This window comes from Temnothorax curvispinosus, unplaced genomic scaffold, assembly GCF_003070985.1.
Source record: "Temnothorax curvispinosus isolate PA1 unplaced genomic scaffold, ASM307098v1 QBEX01013985.1, whole genome shotgun sequence".
NCBI lineage: Eukaryota > Metazoa > Arthropoda > Insecta > Hymenoptera > Formicidae > Temnothorax > Temnothorax curvispinosus.
In genome coordinates this window covers 432,092-454,884 of record NW_020223765.1, presented here as the reverse complement: position 1 = coordinate 454,884, position 22,793 = coordinate 432,092, and the positions used below count along the sequence as shown (strand labels likewise).

Below are 22,793 nucleotides of genomic sequence, written 5' to 3'. Positions count from 1 at the left end.
CGTGTAATTTGCGCAAATCACTCGCTTCTTATTCAGGCCATGCAGCGCGCCACGTGACAGATTGATTGGCGCGTCGTTTTTGTTTGGGCGATGTCGCTATTTGCGGAATCCGTCCGCGTAGATGGTCGATTGCCACAACGAGCGATCCACCGATTGTAACCCTCCGCCATCCCCGTTAGGCCCGATTCGATTGTGATTCCTTTCCGACCCTTTCTTTTTTTTAGGACACGGTATTGATACTGTTAAATAAATAGAATCACAGTTTCGACGCTTTTTTTATTACACAGGGAACACGTTTTGTTTTGAGTGGCGGTTATTGCCTTCGACGAGTTATTGAGAGCTTTTTTTACACAGAATATCTCTCCTCTTATTTGACTTCTTTTTTTTTTAACTGATTGAAAAGGATTCTTCGTCGTGAAGATACGACGAGGAAGAATCTTGAGATATATTGTCAAATTGCCTGTGAAAAGAGAGTTCTTCCATGTATGTATAAGTAAAGCAGTTTCCAAAAGAAGCAAAATAAATTTTCACGAGTTGACCTCCTTTCAGACGTTTCTACTTAATATGCAGATATTAAGAAAAAAATGGAAGTCATATTTAAGTACTAAAGAAATAAATTTAAGAAACGTTTCTAGATTTCCAGAGAGACCGCCGGTGCAATAATTCGAGATTTGAACGATCTTATGTTCGCGTTACTTTTAATCTGAAGCTCGCGAGCGGATTGCAGACTTGTGTCTCCCGTTTTTTTAAATAACAGATATTAATAATGAAACGTAATAATCGCGGGTTACACGGGAACAGGGGACGCCGTTATCGACATTCGATAATTGCACAACAAGAAAAACAAAGAGATATCTCCTAAGTGGCCAATAACCGTATGATTTACCCCACTTAGTGGACTCCTACGGAGAAATTTATTAAATCCTTCCCTCGTCCTCACGTCTTTTGTCATACTCTGTCCTCGTATCCCGTCGAGATCCCCCTGGGGATACCCCCATCCCAGCTTCTTCCCCTCCGGGGGATTGGCCCAGTTTTTCCGCCCCGTTCGCGACGCTCCCGATTTGTACCACTTTTGCCCGGACGAAAACGGCGCGACGCCGGGATATATACTCCATATCCTTCGATAAAAATAAATTGCGAGTGCCCAGGCAGTTAATGAGATCGATAGAGCCGTTAACGTGAGCGGATAACGAGTGGAAAGGGGGGCGGGATGGCATCCCCGCTTTTTCATATCGGCTCCGGGAAAATGGCCGATCGTATTAATTTCGTCTGTCGGTTTGGGCAACAGATGGACAGCTGGTCTATATCAGGGATTTTCTCTTTCGCCATGCGAAATAATGCACGCTATCGCGAAACGTCACCTCGTCTATACGTATAGACATGTAATTACGCGAGAGATACACAAAAACGCGAGACAATATAATTAAAAAAAAAACAGTTATAAGATTCTTACTAATTTTGCGTAATACTTCGCTTAATAATGTAAAAATAAGAATACAGAGATTCTTTCCTAAAATCGTCGATGAAGCTTTATCTCCCCTAAAAATAATAGTAGATATCTCGCCTGGTATCTCGACTCTATGCTTTTCCCCATTTTCTTTTAAGTATACTTTCAACATTGCCTTCCTTTCGGAGACAATCGTTTCGACCGATCTGGCGCGCGTGTCCGGTAATTGCGGCAATCTCGTGTCAGTGTTAAAATAAGAGAGCGAAGAGATAAAGACGACGCGGCGGTGGTGATGACCACGGTTCTCCGGGAACCGTGTGTGCCCTGTGTAAGCAGGCAGGTAGGGTAGATAGGTGTAGGCTAGGCACTACGGTCAACTGTCCCAAGTAGACACTTATGAGAACTGTTTTCCGGTTGTTAAGCCGGGTTAATTCATTCTGATGTAACTGAAATAATTAAAGCGGTGCGTGCGAGCACTTTAGCCGGGGTCGCGAGACAGTTTTAAGCTCGGACGCGGATGGGGCCTAGCGGCTACCGTGCAATGTCATTTTACGTGAATTTCACGCACCTGCGTCGACTCCTCATTGGAAAGAAAAAGATAAACTCTGAGCTAGTGCAGCAATAGAAAACAAACCCCATGCGTGCCACGCGTAACGCGAATAAACATTGCCTCGTGCAGAACTTATTGTTTAAAGCCTGAATTCTCAGGCTCTACCGTATTTTATATTAATTCGCGAGTTTGATCAGTCTTATGAAGCAGTATTTTATGTTAAAAATTAATATAGATTCTAATATATAGCTTAAGTTCCTGAAGTAGGATCTTCTTTTACATTCCATTTACATGTCTAATATTCTATAATAAAAAGCAAAGGGGGGAGGGCAAAAGCTCACTCTTTCAGGAAAGTTATAAGCCATGGACACGTTTTGAATACAAAATCGATATAAATAAATTTTTATGAAAACAAAATGTATAACAAAATAGATCTTTCGCGTTTGCTTTTATTCTAAACACTGCTTTCAATACGAAGTCAATACGAAAATATACAACCTCTAGCGCTCGCGCGAGATCGTCGGAATTCTGCGGCGAGCCTTTTAGCCGATCGTAGATTATCGCGAAATCTAGAATCCGCCGTTTACTGTCGGCCGGATTCCGTCGCTTTCCGATAATCTTGTTTTTTTTTATTGGGAAAAAAAAAACAGCCAGTAGAAACAGGCGTATTTGACATATTTATGTACAGTTATGCTTTTTATCAAGAGACACGGTATAAATATATATACATATATGTAGAATAAATTCGACGATTTTGATGCGTTGTCGGACTCTAACGGATTTTTTTTTTATTAGAAAAATACAAAGTACAGGAACATGCCTATTTGGCACAATATAATACATAATTTTATATTTTATATTATTGATACAAAATGAGTTAGCCGGACTAATTTTTTTTTAATTTTTTTTTTTACCTTTACAGAACCAGCCCCTTTCTTGGACCTTTTTAGTTTTAGTGCTAGAACATTTTTGTCCTTGTCAGTGGGTTGAACTACGAAAAAGACGGCGCCGCTCCAGCGCCTAATATTAGGCTTCCGATATCCCGGAGAAGAGCTGGGCCTTGGCACGAGTCCGTCGGAGCAATATTTTGGACCAGTGTCGACATCTAGCGGACGAACGCGACGGCTCACGTTCGTGCACAGGCGACAACACGGTGCGCGGAGGGGGGACACGCGTAACGCGACAATGGCGACCTGAAAGGATTTGTATAGCGAATGTGTCGCGATACCTCGCTCCGTTATCCGAGAACCGCGACACCGAGAGTGCGAGATTGTGTTCACCGCGGTCGTGTACGTGCGCCCGTGAATGCGCAGCCTGTTTCGCGTCACCGAGAGATGCGTTGTGCGCGAGACGCAAATCGAAATCGCGTACAGACAGATCGCTCGTCCCGCGGGCGCCAGCAGCAGCAGCAGCACCAGCAGCAGTAGTAGCAGCGCAGCAGCAACAGCAACAGTAGTAGCAGCGGCGGCGGCGGCGGCAGTAGCAGAAGCAGCAACATCAGCAATAACAACGACAGTATCGGCGGCGGCAGCGATTCGACGCAGCGTGGATTTATAGCGCCGGTGTTGCTCCGGCGAGAAAACGGCCATGCACACGATTGCGTCGTCGCGTCCGCTATAATGCGTTGGTGAGTACGGCGATCTCGCGCGAGCGATGCGGCGCGACCTCCCCTCTCCCCCCTCGCAAAACCCGGCCGGCTTTTTAAATCGCCTGGCGCGTCGCGCGTCGCCCGCGATTCTACCTGCCTTGCCCGCCTGAGCGCCAGGTAAAAATTGTTATTATACGCGCTCAGGCGGGCGCATCGCGGCACTCGCAGCCGTGTGTGTAGTCGACTTGCGGAGGCGCCTTGCTAAGCTCGACGGTGGTGAGCCCCGCTGTGTGGGTTAGGTTAGGTTAGTCTCTCTGCGAGAGATCGCGAGGCGGAGTTTGTTTTGTTCCATTTTACGTTCGCCGCCGCGCGCGACGGGGGTCTCCGCTATTTTGTTGTACCGCGGGTTTCTTATCGAAGATACGGTTGGTGTCGTGAAGCCGCTTCTCGCACTTTCTCTCTTTCTCGCGCGCGCACAGGACACGCTCTCGGTGTGTGTGTGTGCGCGTGCGTGCATGTGTGTATGCGTGTCTCTCTTTCTCTCGCCTCCTCGATCTTTCGTCCCGTTCGTGACGGACGAACGGTCGGACCGCTGGCTGGCGCGCCACCCGAGCTAACGGTAGTAATTTCGTTATTTATATCGGCATATGTAAATATAGGCGGTATGTTCCCGCGATGTAAAGATATGCGTACGCGAGCCCCGAGGTTTTTCGTGCACGCGAGTGTACGTGTTGCCTGCGTGTGTGTAGGTGCGCGCTCTCGCGCGCACCAGTGTGTTTATAAATGATAAGTCTCATGCCGCGAGGATAATTTTAATGGAGCAACGATGCGATAAGGATATTTCGCTATCGCGCTCCGCGACTGTATCCCCGTACCCGCCGCCAGTCCGATCGGTGACTCGTTAAAGAAATTTCTCAATTGGTATAATATTACAAATAACTGATTAGAGTCTTTAATTGTGCTTTGCATCTCACCGCGATGTAATTGTTAATGAGTTTGTGAGAGATGTTTACGTGATGCTATTCAGATGGAAGATAAAGATATTTGTTCTCTGTGAGCAGCCATAACGGAGAAGATAGCTATAGTGAAGAAAATATGAATATTTTAATAATTTTTAAATTAATATGTAAATGCTTTATTAATTATACATATGATCTTTAAACTATAATCTTTGTACATGAATGCATAAAGAGATCTTTATATACAGACCCAGAACATATATGTTCATATATGTTCATATATGAAGAAAGAGTTAGTATTTTTATCTGTAACAATCAGAAGTAATAAATATGATTACATTACGTCATATTAAACATGAAATATTTTTCGCAATAAATTGTTTACAGTTTTTTTAAATAATTAAGTCGCGTCCATTTAATTCCGGGGAGGGAAGGGTATTAATGTTCCAACGATAGCTGTGTTTCAAGTCCGACAAATAATCGGCGCGCAGTTTATCAAGTTGGAATATATGTATATGTATATAATATACATTGTAATTCGTTACTTCTGTAATTATTAATTTCTTTACTTGCGCACCACGTACCGCGCCTGACTCGTATCGCCGTTTAATAATTTGTTGACATTTTCACGAGTCTAATGACATATTTGTAAGCGTTAAACATAAATTTGGTTTATTTAGTTAAGCTTTGACTTCATTTAACCTTTTAATGATGTAAAACATAACATATTTACATTACGACAAATATTTGCCCGCTCACGGAATGTATTACAAATATCGATTAGCCAAATATTTATATATGTATATCATAATACGGATACTTATAGAATTAATTATTGAATTATATATATCAAATAATATATATATAATTTAAGTTATATTACAAGGTTTCTATTTGCTTATTTGTTAACAGTGGATCAAAAATAGTTACTTGCCACGAAAATCCAGTGGTGCTGGCATGATAAAATAAGGGAAGCGAAGGAAATGAGCCACAATATTGCGGGCATGCCACCCTTCACGAGGATGCCATTGGGGGGTATGGGAATGGGTGTGAATATGGGCCCCAACGCCCCACATCCTGACTCTTCGCCTCACCCCCATCCACCACCGCCACCACCAGCTGGTGCTAATCCTAAAAAGAAAAGGCGTACGAATGCAAGTGTTGCCCAACCACCTCCGCAACAACCTCCATCTGTACAGGTAGCTTAACTTAACTTTGTTATCTATGTATTACAGTATATCAGCGCAATATAAATTATTGTTTTAATATTAATTTTAAAATTTATTCAACAGGACCTACTACCCCCGCCCTTAACTGGTTACGGTGACACAATAGTAGCAAGTAACCCTTTCGACGACACGCCGCCACAAACAACGCAAAGCCCAATGATGCATGGTGCGCCTTCACATATGCATCCTCATCATCCACATCATATGGGTGGCCCTCCTATGCGAGGTATGAGCCCTTTAACTACGATAGGTGGCATGAGTCCTATGATGCCGCATAACATGGGAAACATGAGCCCTATGGGTAATTCGCCCATGACAAATCACATGAATCACATGGGGGCTATGTCTCCTATGAATCACGCTCCTATTGGAGGCATGAGCCCCATGAATAACATGGGCCCGAACATGCCTCCTGGTCCAATGAACACCATGAACAATCACATGAATATGAGTCATATGGGAAATTCGCAACTAAGTGGTCCACCCATGGGTAGCCCGATGAATAATATGAATAGTGGGCCTATGGGTAGCCCAATGAATAACATGGGCCACAATATGGGTAGCCCTATGGGTGGACCTTTAGGTTCTCCAATGAATATAGGTGGATCTAATCATATGCCTAATGGACCAATGAACATGAACAACATAAATAGCCATATACCGCCCAACAGTCCATTAAATGGACCGTCATTAAACAATGTAAACAGTCCACTAGGGCATAATGGATCTCAACCTCATCCGAATCATATGGGAAATAATCTTAACAACTTAGGAAGACCTATGAATGGACCTATGACTACTATGAGTTCGATGGTATCGAACAACATGAACATGACTGGGCCAAATCAGATAAACAACATGAATATGGGTGGCCCGGGAATGAGCAGTATGTCCAATATGAACATTAGTCATCACAATCAAATGGGAAGTCATATGGCAGGTCCAATGGGCACAATGTCCAATAATATGGGTGGTGGACCACCCATGGGACATCCTATCAATTCCATGGGAGGATCTATGCCACCACACGGGTTTCAAGGTCCGCCAGGAATGGGTCCAAAGCCAATGCCAATTTCTGCGGGCAAAGTAAGCTATCCTTTTATGTATATTATGTTACTTGCAATCAATATAATTCATTAATAATGACTGTGTTTAGCAGCGTTGTGAATTGTATAAATTTATTAGTGATTAATCGGTGTTTATGTTCACTTTTTGCAGATATATCCTCCAGATCAATCAATGGTATTCAATCCACAAAACCCTAATGCGCCACCGATTTATCCCTGTGGAATTTGTCATAAAGAAGTACACGACAATGATCAGGCAATTCTGTGCGAATCAGGTTGTAATTTTTGGTTTCATAGGTGAGTGAGTGAGTCATTAAAATGACGATGTAGAAAGATAATGTAAAACGCGTGCGTTTTGACAACGCGATTATTTCAGGAGCTGCACAGGATTGTCGGAATACGCTTATCAATTATTAACGGCAGAAGTCTACGCGGAATGGGTGTGTGATAAGTGTTTGCAATCGAAGAACATACCCCTGGTTAAGTTTAAACCATAACACTTCGTGTCCCGTCGTTCATGCGACGCTCCAGTGACTATTTGTTAGCCTTTATATGTGGTACACGCATATATGCGCGTGCAATTGTGCACACACAACACAGACACACTTTAGCACATGATATATATTAATGCACGTGCGAAGTCGTGCATTTAATATAAAAATATGCTGTTTGTTAATAACTTAGCTTTAACTTGTTGAAATATTAGGGTATCATTGTAAGTTGTACTGATGAATATGAAACCAGAGAAGTAACATTCAGATGTCACTTTAATTTCAAGTCTGATCATGACAAATGGATTCATACACAAAATTATTAAATTAATATAATTTAATACTGAATTTTGTCAAATAATGAAACAGATTTTACTTGAAAAATTAACATATAAAATATTTTAAGAGAATTTATGGTCCAAGACGTTGAAAAGAAGATAGAAAAGAAAATTATTAAATTTATAAATGACAAAATATTTAACATTCTCGAAGGACTTAGTATTTTTACGACTAATTGCATTTAATTCAAAATTAATTGTACGTACATATTTTCGGTATTATTAGCAAAGCAAACGTAAGATGTATATTAGAGACGAGCCGCGAACAATTTTGCATCGTCTTTGTTTTATCCTACATAAACGTTCCTGAGATAAACATCATAATAAATGTTATCATCTACACAATTGATATTTAAACGTGGTTTATAGTGTTAATTTAACCAATTGATTTGTACGAGTACCATTTGTCATCAGAGTCATCGAGCATCAATTGTGATTTTTTTCAATATTTTTGGGAAGATATGAGCATTAATATTAAAATCATATTGAGATCATATGTACAAAACAGGTCATATATTACTTAAATTATTTTTGGTTTATTGCAAGTAACGAATATATCGCCTTTATCATGCAGATGATATATTTATTGTGATACAAATTATACTGATTGATTGAAGATTGACATAAGAGCTTGTCGTAAGTCCTATTTTTATTGTTAAAGCTACATGTTTTATTAAATTTAAGTATATGACTTAATACAATCAGCATGAATGGAATTAGCTAATTTCATTCAAGAAACGGAATTATGCAAACTCAAATGCAGTATTGGTACTCCCAGGCGATATACCTAAAAGTGCTGCAATTCTTATATTTTTATATGTCATATATATATATTTTTTTTAGTCTAAAGAAGACCATGGTAAATTTTACTTTAATATCTTTAGTTTATTTTATTACTTTGACTTTTCTCTAAATCGAGCCGAAAGCAAAGAAACTTTTTTTTAATTAAATATTTCTTGTTTTTAAATAAAATAGAAGATAAAAGTAGAATAGCAAGTCATGTGGCTGAAATTTTTTCGTAAGTAACGAGAAAAGTAAATTGGCTTTTTATTTTTTGAAAAAATCGAGTAGCAAATTTGGTTGAATGTGCGTAATAACACATATTTAAAGGCTGTTGTACATAAATGACGTAAAAACATGTATATGAATTATGTTTGATAAAATATGTTGGATATTTTATGAATCCAAGATAATTTTATCAAAAATTTATGTTTTTACATTTAGGTGAATTAATGTACAACAGGCTTTTGTAATCTGCGCCACTATAATCGAATTTGCAATAAGCAAACTGAATGTTAAGTTCAGTCTTTAAAATAATTGTTTTTTTTTTATGTTAATCATAATTTGATTGATTATACAATATTGTTGCCATGGTTTTAAACTCTTAATTTAACTGCGCGGTTAAATTAGGATATAAGAAATATATCTCTAAAGTTGTGTAAAAAAGTTTTTATGGAAATGTTTTATTTATGAAGTAATCTTTAATGAGATTGCTTGCGCACACAGCAGGAATTTATTTGACTGATATTAACATGCAGGTTTTTCTACTATAAAGGTCGTCGCACACAAAATTGCATAGGCTGCATAAGCATAGCATAAGACCGCTGGACCAATGAGCATCTTATGTAAATTAATATGGTGACATTATGGATGTACATTGGTTTAGCGGTCTTATGCTACGCTTATGCTAAGCTATGCATTTTGTGTGCGATGGCCTTAACAGAAGATTTTATAACCCAATAGAAATTCGATAGAAAGTAGAATCGGCATAAGCCTCTAACATTTAGGGAGAGCTGAAGTGCAAAATAAAATTGTTAATTAAAAACTGATTAAAATCGTAACATTTTCGGAATTGTACCGCAAATTAGTCTTTTGCTAGTATTTGCCTTTTTAATTTGCCGTTTATCTACAAAAGATAATATGTAGCGAATTTGAGCAGTACACATAAAGGCTGTTGTACACAAAGTGACATAAAGGCATACCGTAGTGTATACGTTGTTGGATTAATGAGATGCTCCGCACAGTTATTTCATTGTTTGGTAGATACATTGGGTGTTTCAAAGCGCCTATATTATATCTATTTACTTAGATAAATTAATGTACAACAGATCTAAAATTTCGAGATAGAACAAGTAATATCTCTCAACTTCATGATAAAGGAATCTGTGCACACTTAACAATTTTAACTAGCTAGCATAATCTTCGCATCTGCCAGGTTTACAGTATCGACGATATGAATATTAAAAAAGAAGAATTGTGCGTCGGGAATATTGTCAGGAGATTAACTGTTAAAGCAAGAAAACTAAATTCCGTCGGCAGCTAATACAAAATTATCGTCTACGGATTGTATAGTTTTTTATATGTATATGAAATATTAGCCAGATATATATATACATATATATATATCATTTAATGCCTGTATTAAACGGAGATCTGATTTGACGAACAACGGAAATCTTTATTAAAAATAATTAGCGTCTATTGTACCTCGACTATAAACTCGCTAATTTAACTCTGAATATAAAATTGACGAATTTAATTTTGGATCAAGAAATGATTTTTGTATGCCAATTTCTTAATCTAAAATTAAATAACTTTTTACTCAAAGTCTCCGTATAATTCATGCGTTAAGCTTTGTTTTACTATAATCGTTTTTAACACATATTACATGTGAGTAACATACACAGGATCCTACATAATGCTCATATTTTAGTATTACAACGAATAGGATTACCATTTTCACATATCTTCTTTCTATGTTTTCTCATGCGAATAGGAAGGTGACGCTAAAACCTGTTAAAATTGCTTTTATTGCGAAAGTTAAAAAAAATACAGGGGATTAAGCGATTTACAAAGACTCACACGGATAACATTATCAATGGCCGATGCAGCGGATGTAATCATTTTCTAGTACAAAAAAATGAGCCGTAATTTAAGTGACTAAAGATAAATGTTTATCTTTCACAGAATTAAGCCATAAGTGATTTTGTTATTTTAAAGACGATTACACGTTAATTCGTGACACGAAGTATCCATCTCGACTACATGTCGCGTAATAATTCCTTTCTTCGTTTGCCAGTAATGATTTGAATATGTGTTTTACGACGGTAGCTTAACCCCCTATTGTAAAAAATTTGTTCGAAACAAATGCATTTTATATGTGTCCAACTGTTTGTTTCATTGTACTCTCTTCAAATGCAGTTACCTTTATTTTCAGGAAGTATGTATATATGCCGAAACATATGACGATTTCTTTTTAACGGAGATGGAAATATTTCGCATGCGAATATACACACATTTACGGTCTTTTCTTTTTATAAGCGGTATAATATAGGCTATCGTATAAATATCTATTGACTTTATGTACATAAGCCTTTCTATATCTAAGATTTAATATGGTGGGAATCAAGTGAGAGAGAGAGAAATGCGCAAATATTCGCCGCAGTCGTACAGTGGTTTTATGTAAATAATATATATCACGTTAAAAAAAAAAACAGATTCATCGATCGTAATGTGTTGGATGTATTTCGCACTAATTCTTGTTCTTACAATGACGTAACATAGCGCAGTTTACAGTCGAGGGGGCTGAGACGTTACATCGCCTACGTGCGTGGATTTCTGCGAAGTGTCGCTATTATTTGATGCAGTTACGTTTTTATAGTCGAGAGCAGGCACGTTTTATGGAAAAAGGAAAATTGTAACCTTAGAAAGTTCGACCGCGATTTAGAAATTTAAGAGAGCAACGCACACATTCTTGTCGTTGTCAATTCGGCGCACCGCTTTACACACAATATCACAAACACATGAACACACACATGGCACATGGTATTATTTTGTATAAAATTGCGGATTATTGTTATCCCGACTTCGGAACTTTGAAAGAACTTGGAATTTTCGATTATGTCGTAATACTCTCGAAACACGCGTCCACCACAAGCTCGGTTTGCCGATAGCGACACGAAAAACGCGATAAGAGTAATGGACGAGAAAGAAAGGAAAACAGGCGGACAAGAGCTGAAGAGAGCGACGGTGAGACGCTGCGACAGAACGACGTGGACGCGATATCACGAACGGGGCAAAAAAAAGAAACCAGCACGCGACAAATTGTTCATAGATTATTTTTTATCATGTGAATACAGAATATATATCAGCAATAAAAATTGTTATACATATTATAGACTGGCGTCTACGTATGTGTGTATGACCATTTTACATACGCAGCGCGTACCTAATTCCCACTCTTATGCGACGTGTACATGTTCACTTATATATCTATTGTACATATTTATATGGCACTTTAAATAACAAGTCGATACATTGTTGATTTTTATATTACTGTTCTCTACCTTGAAACAGCATCCGCTCACCAAGACGCGTCCCGAGGTTTATTGGATTCCCAGATATAGAATGACATTTTATTTTGTTTCTTCTCGTTTAGAATTCTCATCGGAATTTAATTAATGAAGTATCTCTAACGCGGCTGAGGAGAATTATTTTATAGTAATATATGCAATATATTTAATGTGAAATTGTATTTCCCAATATTACGAATCTTATTGTTACTAATCTTCATTTGTGTTCGCTATCAGCAGTGTTATTAGCACGGTATTGCATTGTCTTTATAATGGTCGTCTAAATTTTTTGGTCAATTATATATTTTTTATATCCTGCTTTTATATCTTTCGAAAAAATAATTCTTTTATCATATTATATATAGTATATGTTTCTTTGCTTTTTCTTATCGCAAATAGATATGGGCCCATTTCGTCTTTAGTGCTGAGTGGCAACGTCAACTCTAAAAGAATTTTGCCGTAATAAATATATCTTAATACATAATTTATATTTTATTAATTTATTATTTATTATTAATATTTAATTTGTACAATCATAAAATAGATCATAACAGATAAAAATGAAAAAGCAACTTACTTGGATTTTGCCGAATGGAAGGATTCTCTTCTCTCGAGCGTGTGCAGCCGCACGGTATTCGACAGTGTTCTAGCAACGTGTGTTTTTGTTACCCGTCCCATGTGATTATTAGAGCTCATTTCCTCCGTCCACAGTTTTTGCGGTATTTTCGGACGAACGTAGACCATCGCCTCATTGCACGTTATCCACAAGCCTGAATTAAGGGATAACGACTTTAAACGCGTACAGAACTGGGCGACGATTTCCAGAATATTGCTCATAATTATGAAATTACGTCGACACTTACTTTTGTTCGAATTCTTGAACTCACGCTGGTGCTTCGTCAATTTGTGCTAAAAAAGAAAGTCGCACAGCTTTCTTATACATTTATCGAGTATTTAAAATTAATTGCAATCTCTTCTTTGTTTTAAATGTAAAAAGTGAAAAAAGAGAACATGCTTTCATCGTTTTAAATGTAAAAAGCATAAAAACTCGTCAAGTAAAATTTAATTTGTATCTGGATTTGATTTTCTGATATATAAAGCAACCGTCTCGATGAAAATATAGTTACTTCATTCTTTCTGAGGGAACATTGCAGGCATTGGTCTACGGCTGGTTGCGTGGCATTTAAATGACCGTTTTGACGATTATCGGGCTTGTGCGAAGAGGAGCATGTGCTGTGACTCGTGTTCGCCTGTAATCCCAGCCTGCCATACAATCCATACTTTCTCTCGTCGGCGGGTCGTAACATGCCGTTTCTCTTCATCGCCACGTATATCTGCTCGAGCATGCCGTAGCTCTTGATGAGAAAATCCCTCTGCGCCAGGGCCGTTATTCGTTCCCTCTCCTCGGACTCCGATATGATTTCAGGCTCGAAGGAGTACAGGGCGTTGGTAGGAGATCCCTGTGCGTCCTGTTTATTGATCTGCGAAAAAGCGACGATAATAATGTGCTTGCTTTTTCTTCCGAGATGAAGGGAAAAGGTCCCATCTCATTTAATATTCTCCATTTAACTTTTTCTGCCGAGTCGTCGTACTTTCCAATCATATAATAATTTTTTTTTTAATTTTTACTAATAGTTTCTTTCAGAGAGATAATAAGACATTTCTTTATATAGATGTGAATAAATAAAATAGTCCAACTATTTTGTGTACTAACGGTTTTCCTCATCACGCCTGCGGATTTGCTCTTTTCCTGCAATTTCTTCGGTGCGTTTGAACTTTCAGGGCCTAATTTTTGTTCGTTCCATTTCCCGACTATTCGTTTGCGTTCTTCCTCTCGAGCTTTTAGCTGAAATGAAGCAAAATGGAAATGGACAGACCGAAAAGTAACAATGAGCAATTACATTACTAGAAAATTGATATTACTCTAGCTTTATGATATTATATATTTTATATTAAATTATTATTATTATTTGCATTTATATTATATGCAATATATTATATTATTTGCATATTATTTAATAAAAAATATCGCATTTCGTTTGATATGAGAATTATATTGGCAATAATTTTAATGTGACATTAATATGAAAAATTGTTCCAAGAATTGTCTGTCAATTTCAGGACGTTAAATCGTGATGTGAAGAAAAAATTACCTCATTCTCTTCTCTCTCTATTCTTGACGCTTCTTCTCGCGCTCTCGATGCCACTGTATCTTGAAAAACGGAAAGGGCATTCTGCGTGAAAAAAGGCTGGTATTTATCCTTGTCGAAGCACGGATAAATTCTTCGGAAATTGCCCATGTGGTCGTCCTCCCACTGAAATTGCCTCTGCATGTAATCGTTCTCGTTCCTCTCCGATCTCATTAAAGCTGCCGTGTCGTTAATTTGACTGCGTGTTGTAACATTTTGATTTATTATCAGATTTTTGCTATAACAAATTATCAAAATTCTATGTTAATAAATTATTTGTTTATAGAATAAGACACCCTCGACAGATATTTCAGCATATTACTTAAATCTGGATTTAATTTTAGCATCACATATTTTAATAACTGTAAAAAGTATCTGTAATTGTTTTTTACCAATGAGTTTTGCACGGTATTGATCGAAATTAGTTACCGTAAGACTAATGCAGTGAAGATCAATTATCTGTATATAAATTATGTTCTCTGATATACTCCCACTTGCCTAATATCCTTCCCGTTTAAGCCTTGCAGAAGTCGCTCTCTGATTCGCTTCCTGTCCTCTTCTATTATTTTCTTCTTATCATATCGTTGTAGATTTAATATATCAAAGGTGTCCATCAGCAATCCTTCTTTCACGTCTTTATCTATTTGTGCATCTGTATGAAAGCTTGGCGAGTGATTTACCTGATAGATTTACTAAATGTAGAGGATATTTAATAACGTTCCTTTTACACGTTCATTCTCCCATGGGCTTACCTCGAGTAGGTAAGGCTTGAGCTTCCAATCGAGCAAAATGTCGAATCCCAACAGCTCGAAGCACGCGCAAGTCTTATTGTGCATCGAGAAACACGCGTGATAACTGTGTTTCAACACGGGATACGCGGCGATCACGGTTTTAATTATAATCTCGTCGATCTTGCTCCACAATTCGTCCACATCGACATCTCTCACTTTTAACCATTTGTTCAACGTTGATATTTTTCTGTAAAGAATACTTTGCTATCAACTTGGTCTTATTGTTAATTCTGTATCCGATATATATACGAACCTTTTGCTACCAATCTCGTCATCGATAATGTACATTCGGCTGTACTTGTTAACGGAGTAATTCGTCAAGTGCATGAACATGTTTGAAATATTGTAACCGGTCGGTTCCTTGTACTTGCTCGTAGCAAACCTGAAAACGCAACGTTTCACATATTGTACGTCGGAACATATAAAATTTCGAAAAATAAATGTATTCATGTTTTTTAATAATTTAAAAAATATTTAATGGAATATGTATCTTATAATATTTATTTCTCGAAATTTATTTTTTAATCTAATGATGCATGTCTTACCTCGCGAGCCCTTCATTGTATACATAGATCCTGAGAGGATCGCATGACGTAATTAGTGCGTAAATACGTAGATCAAATTTGTATCCGTCTATTAAGAAGGGCTATAGGGACGTAGTAAGAAAAAGGACTGTATGCATTATACTTGCTTTGCACCGCAACTGTGAAGTTTATTTTGATTGCGAATTTCAAAAGAATCTCCATGTAAAGGAAAGAGAAACATGCAAAGAAAAATTTTTCTCATTTAGAAAAAGAACTGGTCGGTTTCTGCATGCAAACTTCCATTTCTTTTTTGCAGGAAAACATTGATATTTCATACCCTTGCGATGTACACTTGACAGATCAAACGCTCGCTCGGTTTGATGTCCTTTAAATGTTTCGTTAGATAAATACCGCGTCCTTGGCAGCCCGTATCCGGTTTGAGGATGAAGGTTCTCGACCTCCGCGTCTTGGCGTAAACCGTCGCGTCGCCGTGACTGGAAACCGAAATCCAATAGGTTTGCTTACACGCTCATCGACTTCGGGAAATATCGATTATTCTTTATCGCCGTAATGGCGAACCTTTGGAATTTACGATCGGGAACCCGAGAGCGGTCGTTCGGAGAAGCAGAAATGAATAACTCTCACGCGTACAAGAGCCGCGGCGCGCTTGTAAAATAGATAAGAGAGCTTTCGATCGATAGATTGCATTCGTTATTTTGACACGTGAAACCGATTCGAAGAATTACCATATGATATTTTATCTCGTTACTTATAATTATTGTTATTAAAAATATATATAATTGTATCACGATATCAAGTTTCAATTAGATTCAAAGCGGAAGATATTATTATATATGTAAAACAGACTATACAGTTATTAACATTTTAAACAATATTTTATTTAACATTTTAACAATATTTCATTCGCGAGAGAAGAGTGGAAAATAATGTTTTATTTGTTTAATATGACGGATAATACTGCGACAAAATTGTCCAGTTTATTTAATCTCGATGCACTTCTAATATAAAACAGGAAATTAATTTTTCTCAATTGCGACGAGCAAATATTGTTATCTTACTCCGCGGGAAAACACCAAGTCTTCGGGAAAAAGTTGTAGTCCTTCGGGAACAGCTTCTGCATGCGATTGAGATTACGAGCGAGTAGATCCTTCCTACATATCTCCGTCATCCCGGGGAAATGATTGACCCTTTGAAATCTCCTCATATCCTTGGCACGTTCGACGCTGACGTTTAAATCGGTCCAATAGATATCCCAGCTGCTGTCCTCCGTAACTTCCCTCATCCCGAATCGCGCGGCCACGCGCCTAACCACGTCGTACTTGCAGTTCGCCGTGCAGATTGTTAAAAATCTGTTTTGTTAAACCGAAAAGTCAATTTTATTACATTCCCAAACGGGACATGTAATTTTTCGCAATACCTCCGCTTTCTCTTCTTCCTGGTCTTCGACGTTTCTTCCACATCCTCCTTGCGCCGCTCTGAATCACTTTCCTCGCATAACGCGTCTATTCGGGGAAGTTTTATTAACGGATCGTAAAATAATACTCGGATATGAAAAACTTGGAAGATTTTAAAGCGTATAGAGAGAATGGCATTTTTTTATACAGCCAATATTAAAAGATAAATTTCGCAGCAATCAGATCGCTGAAGCAACAAAAGTTTTTACGAATTTTTTGTTACATTTATAAATCCCCCCTGTTTTATATCTTTCTCGTGCGTGGATTTTTTACCAAGACGTAATTTCGAATTTGCCATCTCAATTTTGTTGGATTTACGATTGAATGAATACCTGTGTTGCTGCCTTTGTTCGTGGTAATCTTCCAATGATACCGTTCGAAATCATGCTTGGCAACACCTATTCTGTCGTTTGCAAGCGATAAGACGTCCGAGGAATCGTCGGGACCGATGTATTTCCGATTTTGAGATGCGGTCTTGCAGGGTCGCTCCTCGAAGCTGGTGTCGGATTCTCCGTTTGTCACGTCCTCGTTTCTGGAATTACCGTTTTTGGAATCGCGTAATATCACCAGCGGACGCTTATCGCCGTACTCAACGACGATCATGACCGCTGCTGCTTTCCATTATTCGATTATTGACCTGTCAGTCAATTTCGCGTCCAATTTCAAATCCGATCCGAACTTGATCCCTCTCGCATCTATACATTTTCCGCGTAGACACGATAATCGATAAATTGATACGTTGTTGATCTTTCGTCGATTGACACTCAAACCATATTGACAAATTGATTTTGACAACAGTTTTTACAATCTGTCGTTTGTAACCTTCAAGATTTCTACTTTTAGTTTTTTTGCAGATAAAAGTCTCGGCAGTGCTTGAGTTTGTACTTAAGTATTCAAATTTGTAAGTAGATATCAAACCTTTTCGGATTTATAATAAAATAATTTGAATTTTATTACAATGTTTTTTATTTGTTATAGATTATTATTATAATGTATAATTATTACTAAATTAAAATAAATAAAATCATATTTCTCTGTATAAAAAACAAAGAATTTTTTAAGGGAGGTATTCTGGTTTGAGCAGAGGTAATCTTCCTGTATAACGCTGTCGCGAATAGAAACCCGTGCGACCGATATAGATCGTACTGCGACTAGAGGGACACGCGTCACCAACGTCTAGCTTTACGCGACTACTGCGGCATGGTCGACATGTAAAGGTATCTCGGTAAGTTAGTTTGGTGCTTTAATTACAGCCCGACGACCATATTTAGAAATTGTACAGTTACGGAAGTGATCACGACACGAAAACTTTAAATAGGTTGGTGCGCTCCGCGAAACCGAAGATCGAACCCTCGCGCGCGTTTACGTTCGCTTTCTTGACGTTTAATTATGTTTCTCGACTTTTTGCCGTTGTTATGCGAAACAGGCTGGTCTAAAGTAAGAATTACGAAGATATCGATCAACTGCCATGTCAAATAGATACAAGCGATGCAGATCGAGAGAAGTAAGAAGTTCTTGACGGTAACACTCAATGCCTCGCGATGGAGAAAATAATTTAGATTTAATTTAAATCTAAAATCTCACCTAAAAGAATTAAATAAGAAGAAGCTAATGAAAATAATATTTTTAACGACACAATTCTCGTCGGGTGATATAAAAGGAAAAGAGTCGAGCAAGGTTAAACGCCCCGCAACGATGCGGGTAAAAATGTACGAAGGATAAAAGTTATAGTTTGGAGTTTAATTCAGATACTTTCAAGTTTTTTATCATCTCCACGACGTCCATGGCGCACCCCCAGCTCAGCGTCACGCCACTTCCGCCGTGGCCGTAATTGTGTATCACCTGAAATATATAAAGCACGAAACAAGCGTTATATATATATATACAGGAAGGCGACCGTAAAGTTTAGCGGCGCTCGAATAATGGTGCGTTAAAGTTCAGCTCGGTATTGCTCTCGCCGTATTAACGTATAATATCTTACGGCAATTTACCTTGAACTCTTTTCCCATGGGCGAGCTGAGATTCTCGCACTCGAGACGAACTCGCGGTCGTCCTGGTCGAAAGCCCACCCACGCGCTCGTTATTTCACTTTCCTTGCAACAGAAATTACAAGCGCGAGTTATTTTGGGAAGTTATTAGTCTTTTTTTTTTATTTAAATTTACGCTAACAAGTATATCTTAGGGACCTTTAGAGACGGCATTATGCGGCAACATCCATCATAAATGTGTTTCGAGTCTTCCTCTCGTACGGAGCGATCGAAGTCGCCTTCTTGATGGGTGCCGCCTATTACAACGTTGTGGACACTATGGACAGATATTACGAAGTAATGAACGTCACTGCTAATACACTCTCAAAAAAGATTTCTAGATACAATATTATTAGGATCGAAATAGGGCCAATCATATTTAGTATTGAAAGAAGAATATTTTAATCTTAAATAAAGGAATTCTTAAATTAGACTTTTAGAAAAAAGAATATTTTAATCTTAAATAGAGGAATTCTTAAATCTAGAATAAAATAATCTTGATGCTATCCCTCTAATTTTCTCAGAATTATTCTAGATTTAAAAATTCCTCTATTTAAGATTAAAATATTCTTCTTTCAATTCTAAATATGATTGGCCCTATTTCAATCCTAATAGTATTGTATCTAGAAATCTTTTCTGAGAGTGTAAATATGCGTTATTAATGCTGTATACTTAGGGATGATGTAATTGCAGGCGTCATCGTCCACCATAAAGCAGTGCTTCGCCCAAGGTGCTTTTACCTTAAATACAACACTCTTTAAGTTAATTCTCTTTATTTCTCGGCAAGGAAATATTTTAAGAGAGATATATATCAGACGGGCATTGACAAAAGAAGAAGAGACAGAATTTGCGTGCGATTTTCAATCTATTTTTAATGGGAAAGATTAACGTTTTTAAACGACAACTTTAAAATATTTTTATGTTCGCGCACGTTGAATATACAAACGTATCGTTACTACTGTAACTTTAGTAAATGATAACTTGAATCTGTTTGAAAGAGAGAGATATATAGAAATTATAAATTGGAAAGTCAATTACCCTGTACACCTGACCTCTGATAGGCGTCATCGTTTTATCCGCGACGAGTTCTCGTGCACCGAGCCCGCTGCAGTTTATTATTAGATCATACCCTTCTTCGGCTAATTGGTGCAACATTTTAATATGTCTTTTTTCCACTTTTCCGCCCAACGCAACGAACTTTTTCATGAGCCATGGCAGTAACATAACCGGTTCGGCGGTGTAAGTTATAAAATGCCAACCTTGCCTGAAATCAATTAATTTTCAATCTCGGTAAACGATCAAATAAAAGAAATAACAATAACAGTAAGCGGTAATTAAAACAAGGTGATTTCTCCATATTTTTGTGTCAATAATAATTACTATTTAATTTTTAATTATATGGTGATTGAATTTTAAGATATAATGCTGAAAACATACTTATAATTAGACTTGTGTTCTTCGTTCAAGCGCTGTAATTTTTGGTTACTTATTTTTTGGAAGCCATAGACGAGTTTCGCCCATCCTGGCTCAGTGCTATCCTCGTAATCGCTAATAAGGCGAGTTACAGGCAGCAGGGAAACACCCGTTTCCGACGATAATCCGGTTTTCCACAATTGCTCGAGCCACCGATGTGTGCTGCCAGCCCATCGACTAATATAATATCATGCAATTAATTATTATTTATTAACTATATACGCACAGAGAAAATTTTCTCTTAGAATTTATTCTGAAAATCATGGTAATCGTGGGACAACGTGTATTGCGAGAAATTTTATGCGAGCTATTCTGATTAATATCTACCATAATAAAAAATATTAATATCTATTACAATAAAATATAAATATGTTTAATTTATTTTACTAAAATATATAGTAAAATTTCAATAATTTTTCAAAAATTACCAATCTGCTTGATAATTTTTATTACGTTGTTTGTAAAATGTTTTTTATATATTTCGAAAAATTCCTATTGTTACCGATAATATTTGATTCTCAAGTTGTTCCAAGTTTGTGGTGAATAGTGAATTTAACAGTAAAAAATATAACGAAAAATTATCTCCATGCGAAATACTGAACGGTTTAAAGCTATCTGTCTGTATTTACAATACGTGAAAGCGATATCAAGAACAATCAATATGTGTATTTTTCTCCGGAAGATCTTTGAACGTCATGACGTGCGATCTCATTCTTATTCTCTGCAGATATAATCGGCTTACTTTATGTCCTCGGCAGGTGTGTCGCTGAGAAGAAAAGGACTCCATAAACCGGCACTTCCGTCGCCAGTGGTATCAGGTGAGAATGCGTCGGCGAAGATCTTTACGTCGTAGCTCGGAAACGAGCTTTTCACTGCAAACGCACTCGTTACTCCTATTATACCGGCGCCCACGACGGCCACACGCATTTTCTTTGATTTCAACTGATCGATGTCGTGCTGACGTTTATGACACCGATTTCGATGGATATTGCTTCTCTGAGATTAATACGGGTAGTAAGTTTGATAATATAGATTGTAATCTATATTATCTATATGCGTCATTGCGTAATATCTATATTTATCCGTGATAACAAAGATTATAACTACTTACGCGAGTCAAGACCGTATATTTACTTCATAAATTCAAGGATTCCCAATAAACAGGAGTAAATTCTGCAGTTTTATCAATTTAAACAACGTTAAACTAAAGATACATCAGTATAAAAGAAAAAAAATTTATTCCTTAAAATATGCATAGTAATTGTTGTAAGATATTGATATTTTGGATAATTAGCTGCTCGTTATATAAAAATTATTACATTATTATTCACTCAAAATTTTCTGTCATACGATTATTAAATACGTTCGGTTTTTCTTGTATTTATTCAGATTTATATGTCATGTCTGAAAAGAAACAAAAAATGGAACTTACCAAAAACTTAAAGCAATTTCAACTCTTGCCTTCCTATCGCGTGATCACACGAGAAACGCGATTTGTTCTTAACATGAGAGAAAACGTCACCCGAAATTAATTGCGGATTCGCTCTCCGTGAGTTCCTCGCGCAAATTGCCGTCGCGTTGCCATCGATTGCACATTAACAGTACGTGAAAATAAATGTAATAAGGTCGCGAAGATAGATAACCTCGGTGAATCGGGAAAAGATTTCTTCGACGTCACAAATGCATTGATGATTCTTTGGCGCGAGCGGATGTATCTCCGTTTATTGAATGGCATTTGACGAACAATGAGACGACAAACGAGATGCTCTTCGCAATCATGGCGATTACAAATCGTCGCTATATCGTTCGTCACAAGTTTGCAAATAAAATATATACAATTCCCGAGTGTTTTCCTTACCTCGCAAATGCAGATGGATGGGACACGACAATGTAATCCGCAACGCTCGCTTCGATATATATATATCCGTGTTACTTAAAATTTAATATCTTAATTAATATATTTAAATATTTCATGATTTTTCCATTTTCGCCGTGGTCACTGCCGTGTCTCTTGATTTTCGCCGTGGTGCAACTTGTAAAAGTGAAACTCCGAAATTTTCGTGACGTAGATTGGCATGCATTCGTACGACACCGCATATTCCTAGCATAATGCCTCTCGTAACGACACGGCTGTGTTATGCTGGGATATGGGAGCCGCAAAAATATCAAACGCGTAAGTAGAGCCCTCCCGATCGATCAGCAGATGATCCCGTCGCACCGTGCTGTTGATAAACGGAGCATAATACTTTCAATGGCATTTTACAAAGTCCTTACACTCTGTTTACCGACAGCA

At 37.7% G+C, this 22,793-nt stretch overlaps 2 protein-coding genes across 3 annotated transcripts; one reads left to right on the top strand and one right to left on the bottom strand.

Annotated features, from left to right (window-relative positions):
- The first annotated feature begins 3,185 nt into the window (after positions 1 to 3,185).
- On the top strand, positions 3,186 to 11,999 carry LOC112464145 (protein pygopus). Of its 2 annotated transcripts, none has more exons than XM_025030975.1 (5): positions 3,186 to 3,624; positions 5,457 to 5,743; positions 5,837 to 6,859; positions 6,992 to 7,137; positions 7,217 to 11,999. In XM_025030975.1, exons 2-5 carry the CDS (start codon positions 5,528 to 5,530, stop codon positions 7,335 to 7,337), a joined length of 1,506 nt encoding a protein of 501 aa, XP_024886743.1. In that variant the 5' UTR covers positions 3,186 to 3,624; positions 5,457 to 5,527; the 3' UTR covers positions 7,338 to 11,999. The 2 variants fall into 2 exon arrangements, with proteins under 2 accessions (XP_024886743.1, XP_024886744.1); XM_025030976.1 differs by lacking the exon at positions 3,186 to 3,624 and adding an exon at positions 3,929 to 4,204.
- Positions 12,000 to 12,594: 595 nt separating this feature from the next.
- LOC112464146 (tubulin polyglutamylase TTLL7-like) lies at positions 12,595 to 22,091 on the bottom strand. The gene is given in 21 exon segments (XM_025030978.1): positions 12,595 to 12,791; positions 12,885 to 12,930; positions 13,149 to 13,502; positions 13,736 to 13,867; positions 14,175 to 14,409; positions 14,709 to 14,890; positions 14,963 to 15,188; positions 15,255 to 15,383; positions 15,547 to 15,647; positions 15,863 to 16,019; positions 16,605 to 16,895; positions 16,964 to 17,048; positions 17,333 to 17,525; positions 18,714 to 18,842; positions 18,992 to 19,093; positions 19,187 to 19,304; positions 19,700 to 19,767; positions 20,066 to 20,291; positions 20,465 to 20,677; positions 21,243 to 21,496; positions 21,933 to 22,091. Coding segments are annotated over 20 exon segments (3,369 nt in total). The 5' UTR covers positions 21,428 to 21,496; positions 21,933 to 22,091.
- Positions 22,092 to 22,793: the final 702 nt, after the last annotated feature.

Coding starts and splice junctions, on each gene's coding strand:
- LOC112464145 (XM_025030975.1), top strand. CDS start 5,528: ATGAGCCACAATATTGCGGGCATGCCACCCTTCACGAGGATGCCATTG. Junction 6,860..6,991: donor TGCCAATTTCTGCGGGCAAA/GTAAGCTATCCT, acceptor CACTTTTTGCAG/ATATATCCTCCAGATCAATC. Junction 7,138..7,216: donor TGTAATTTTTGGTTTCATAG/GTGAGTGAGTGA, acceptor CGATTATTTCAG/GAGCTGCACAGGATTGTCGG.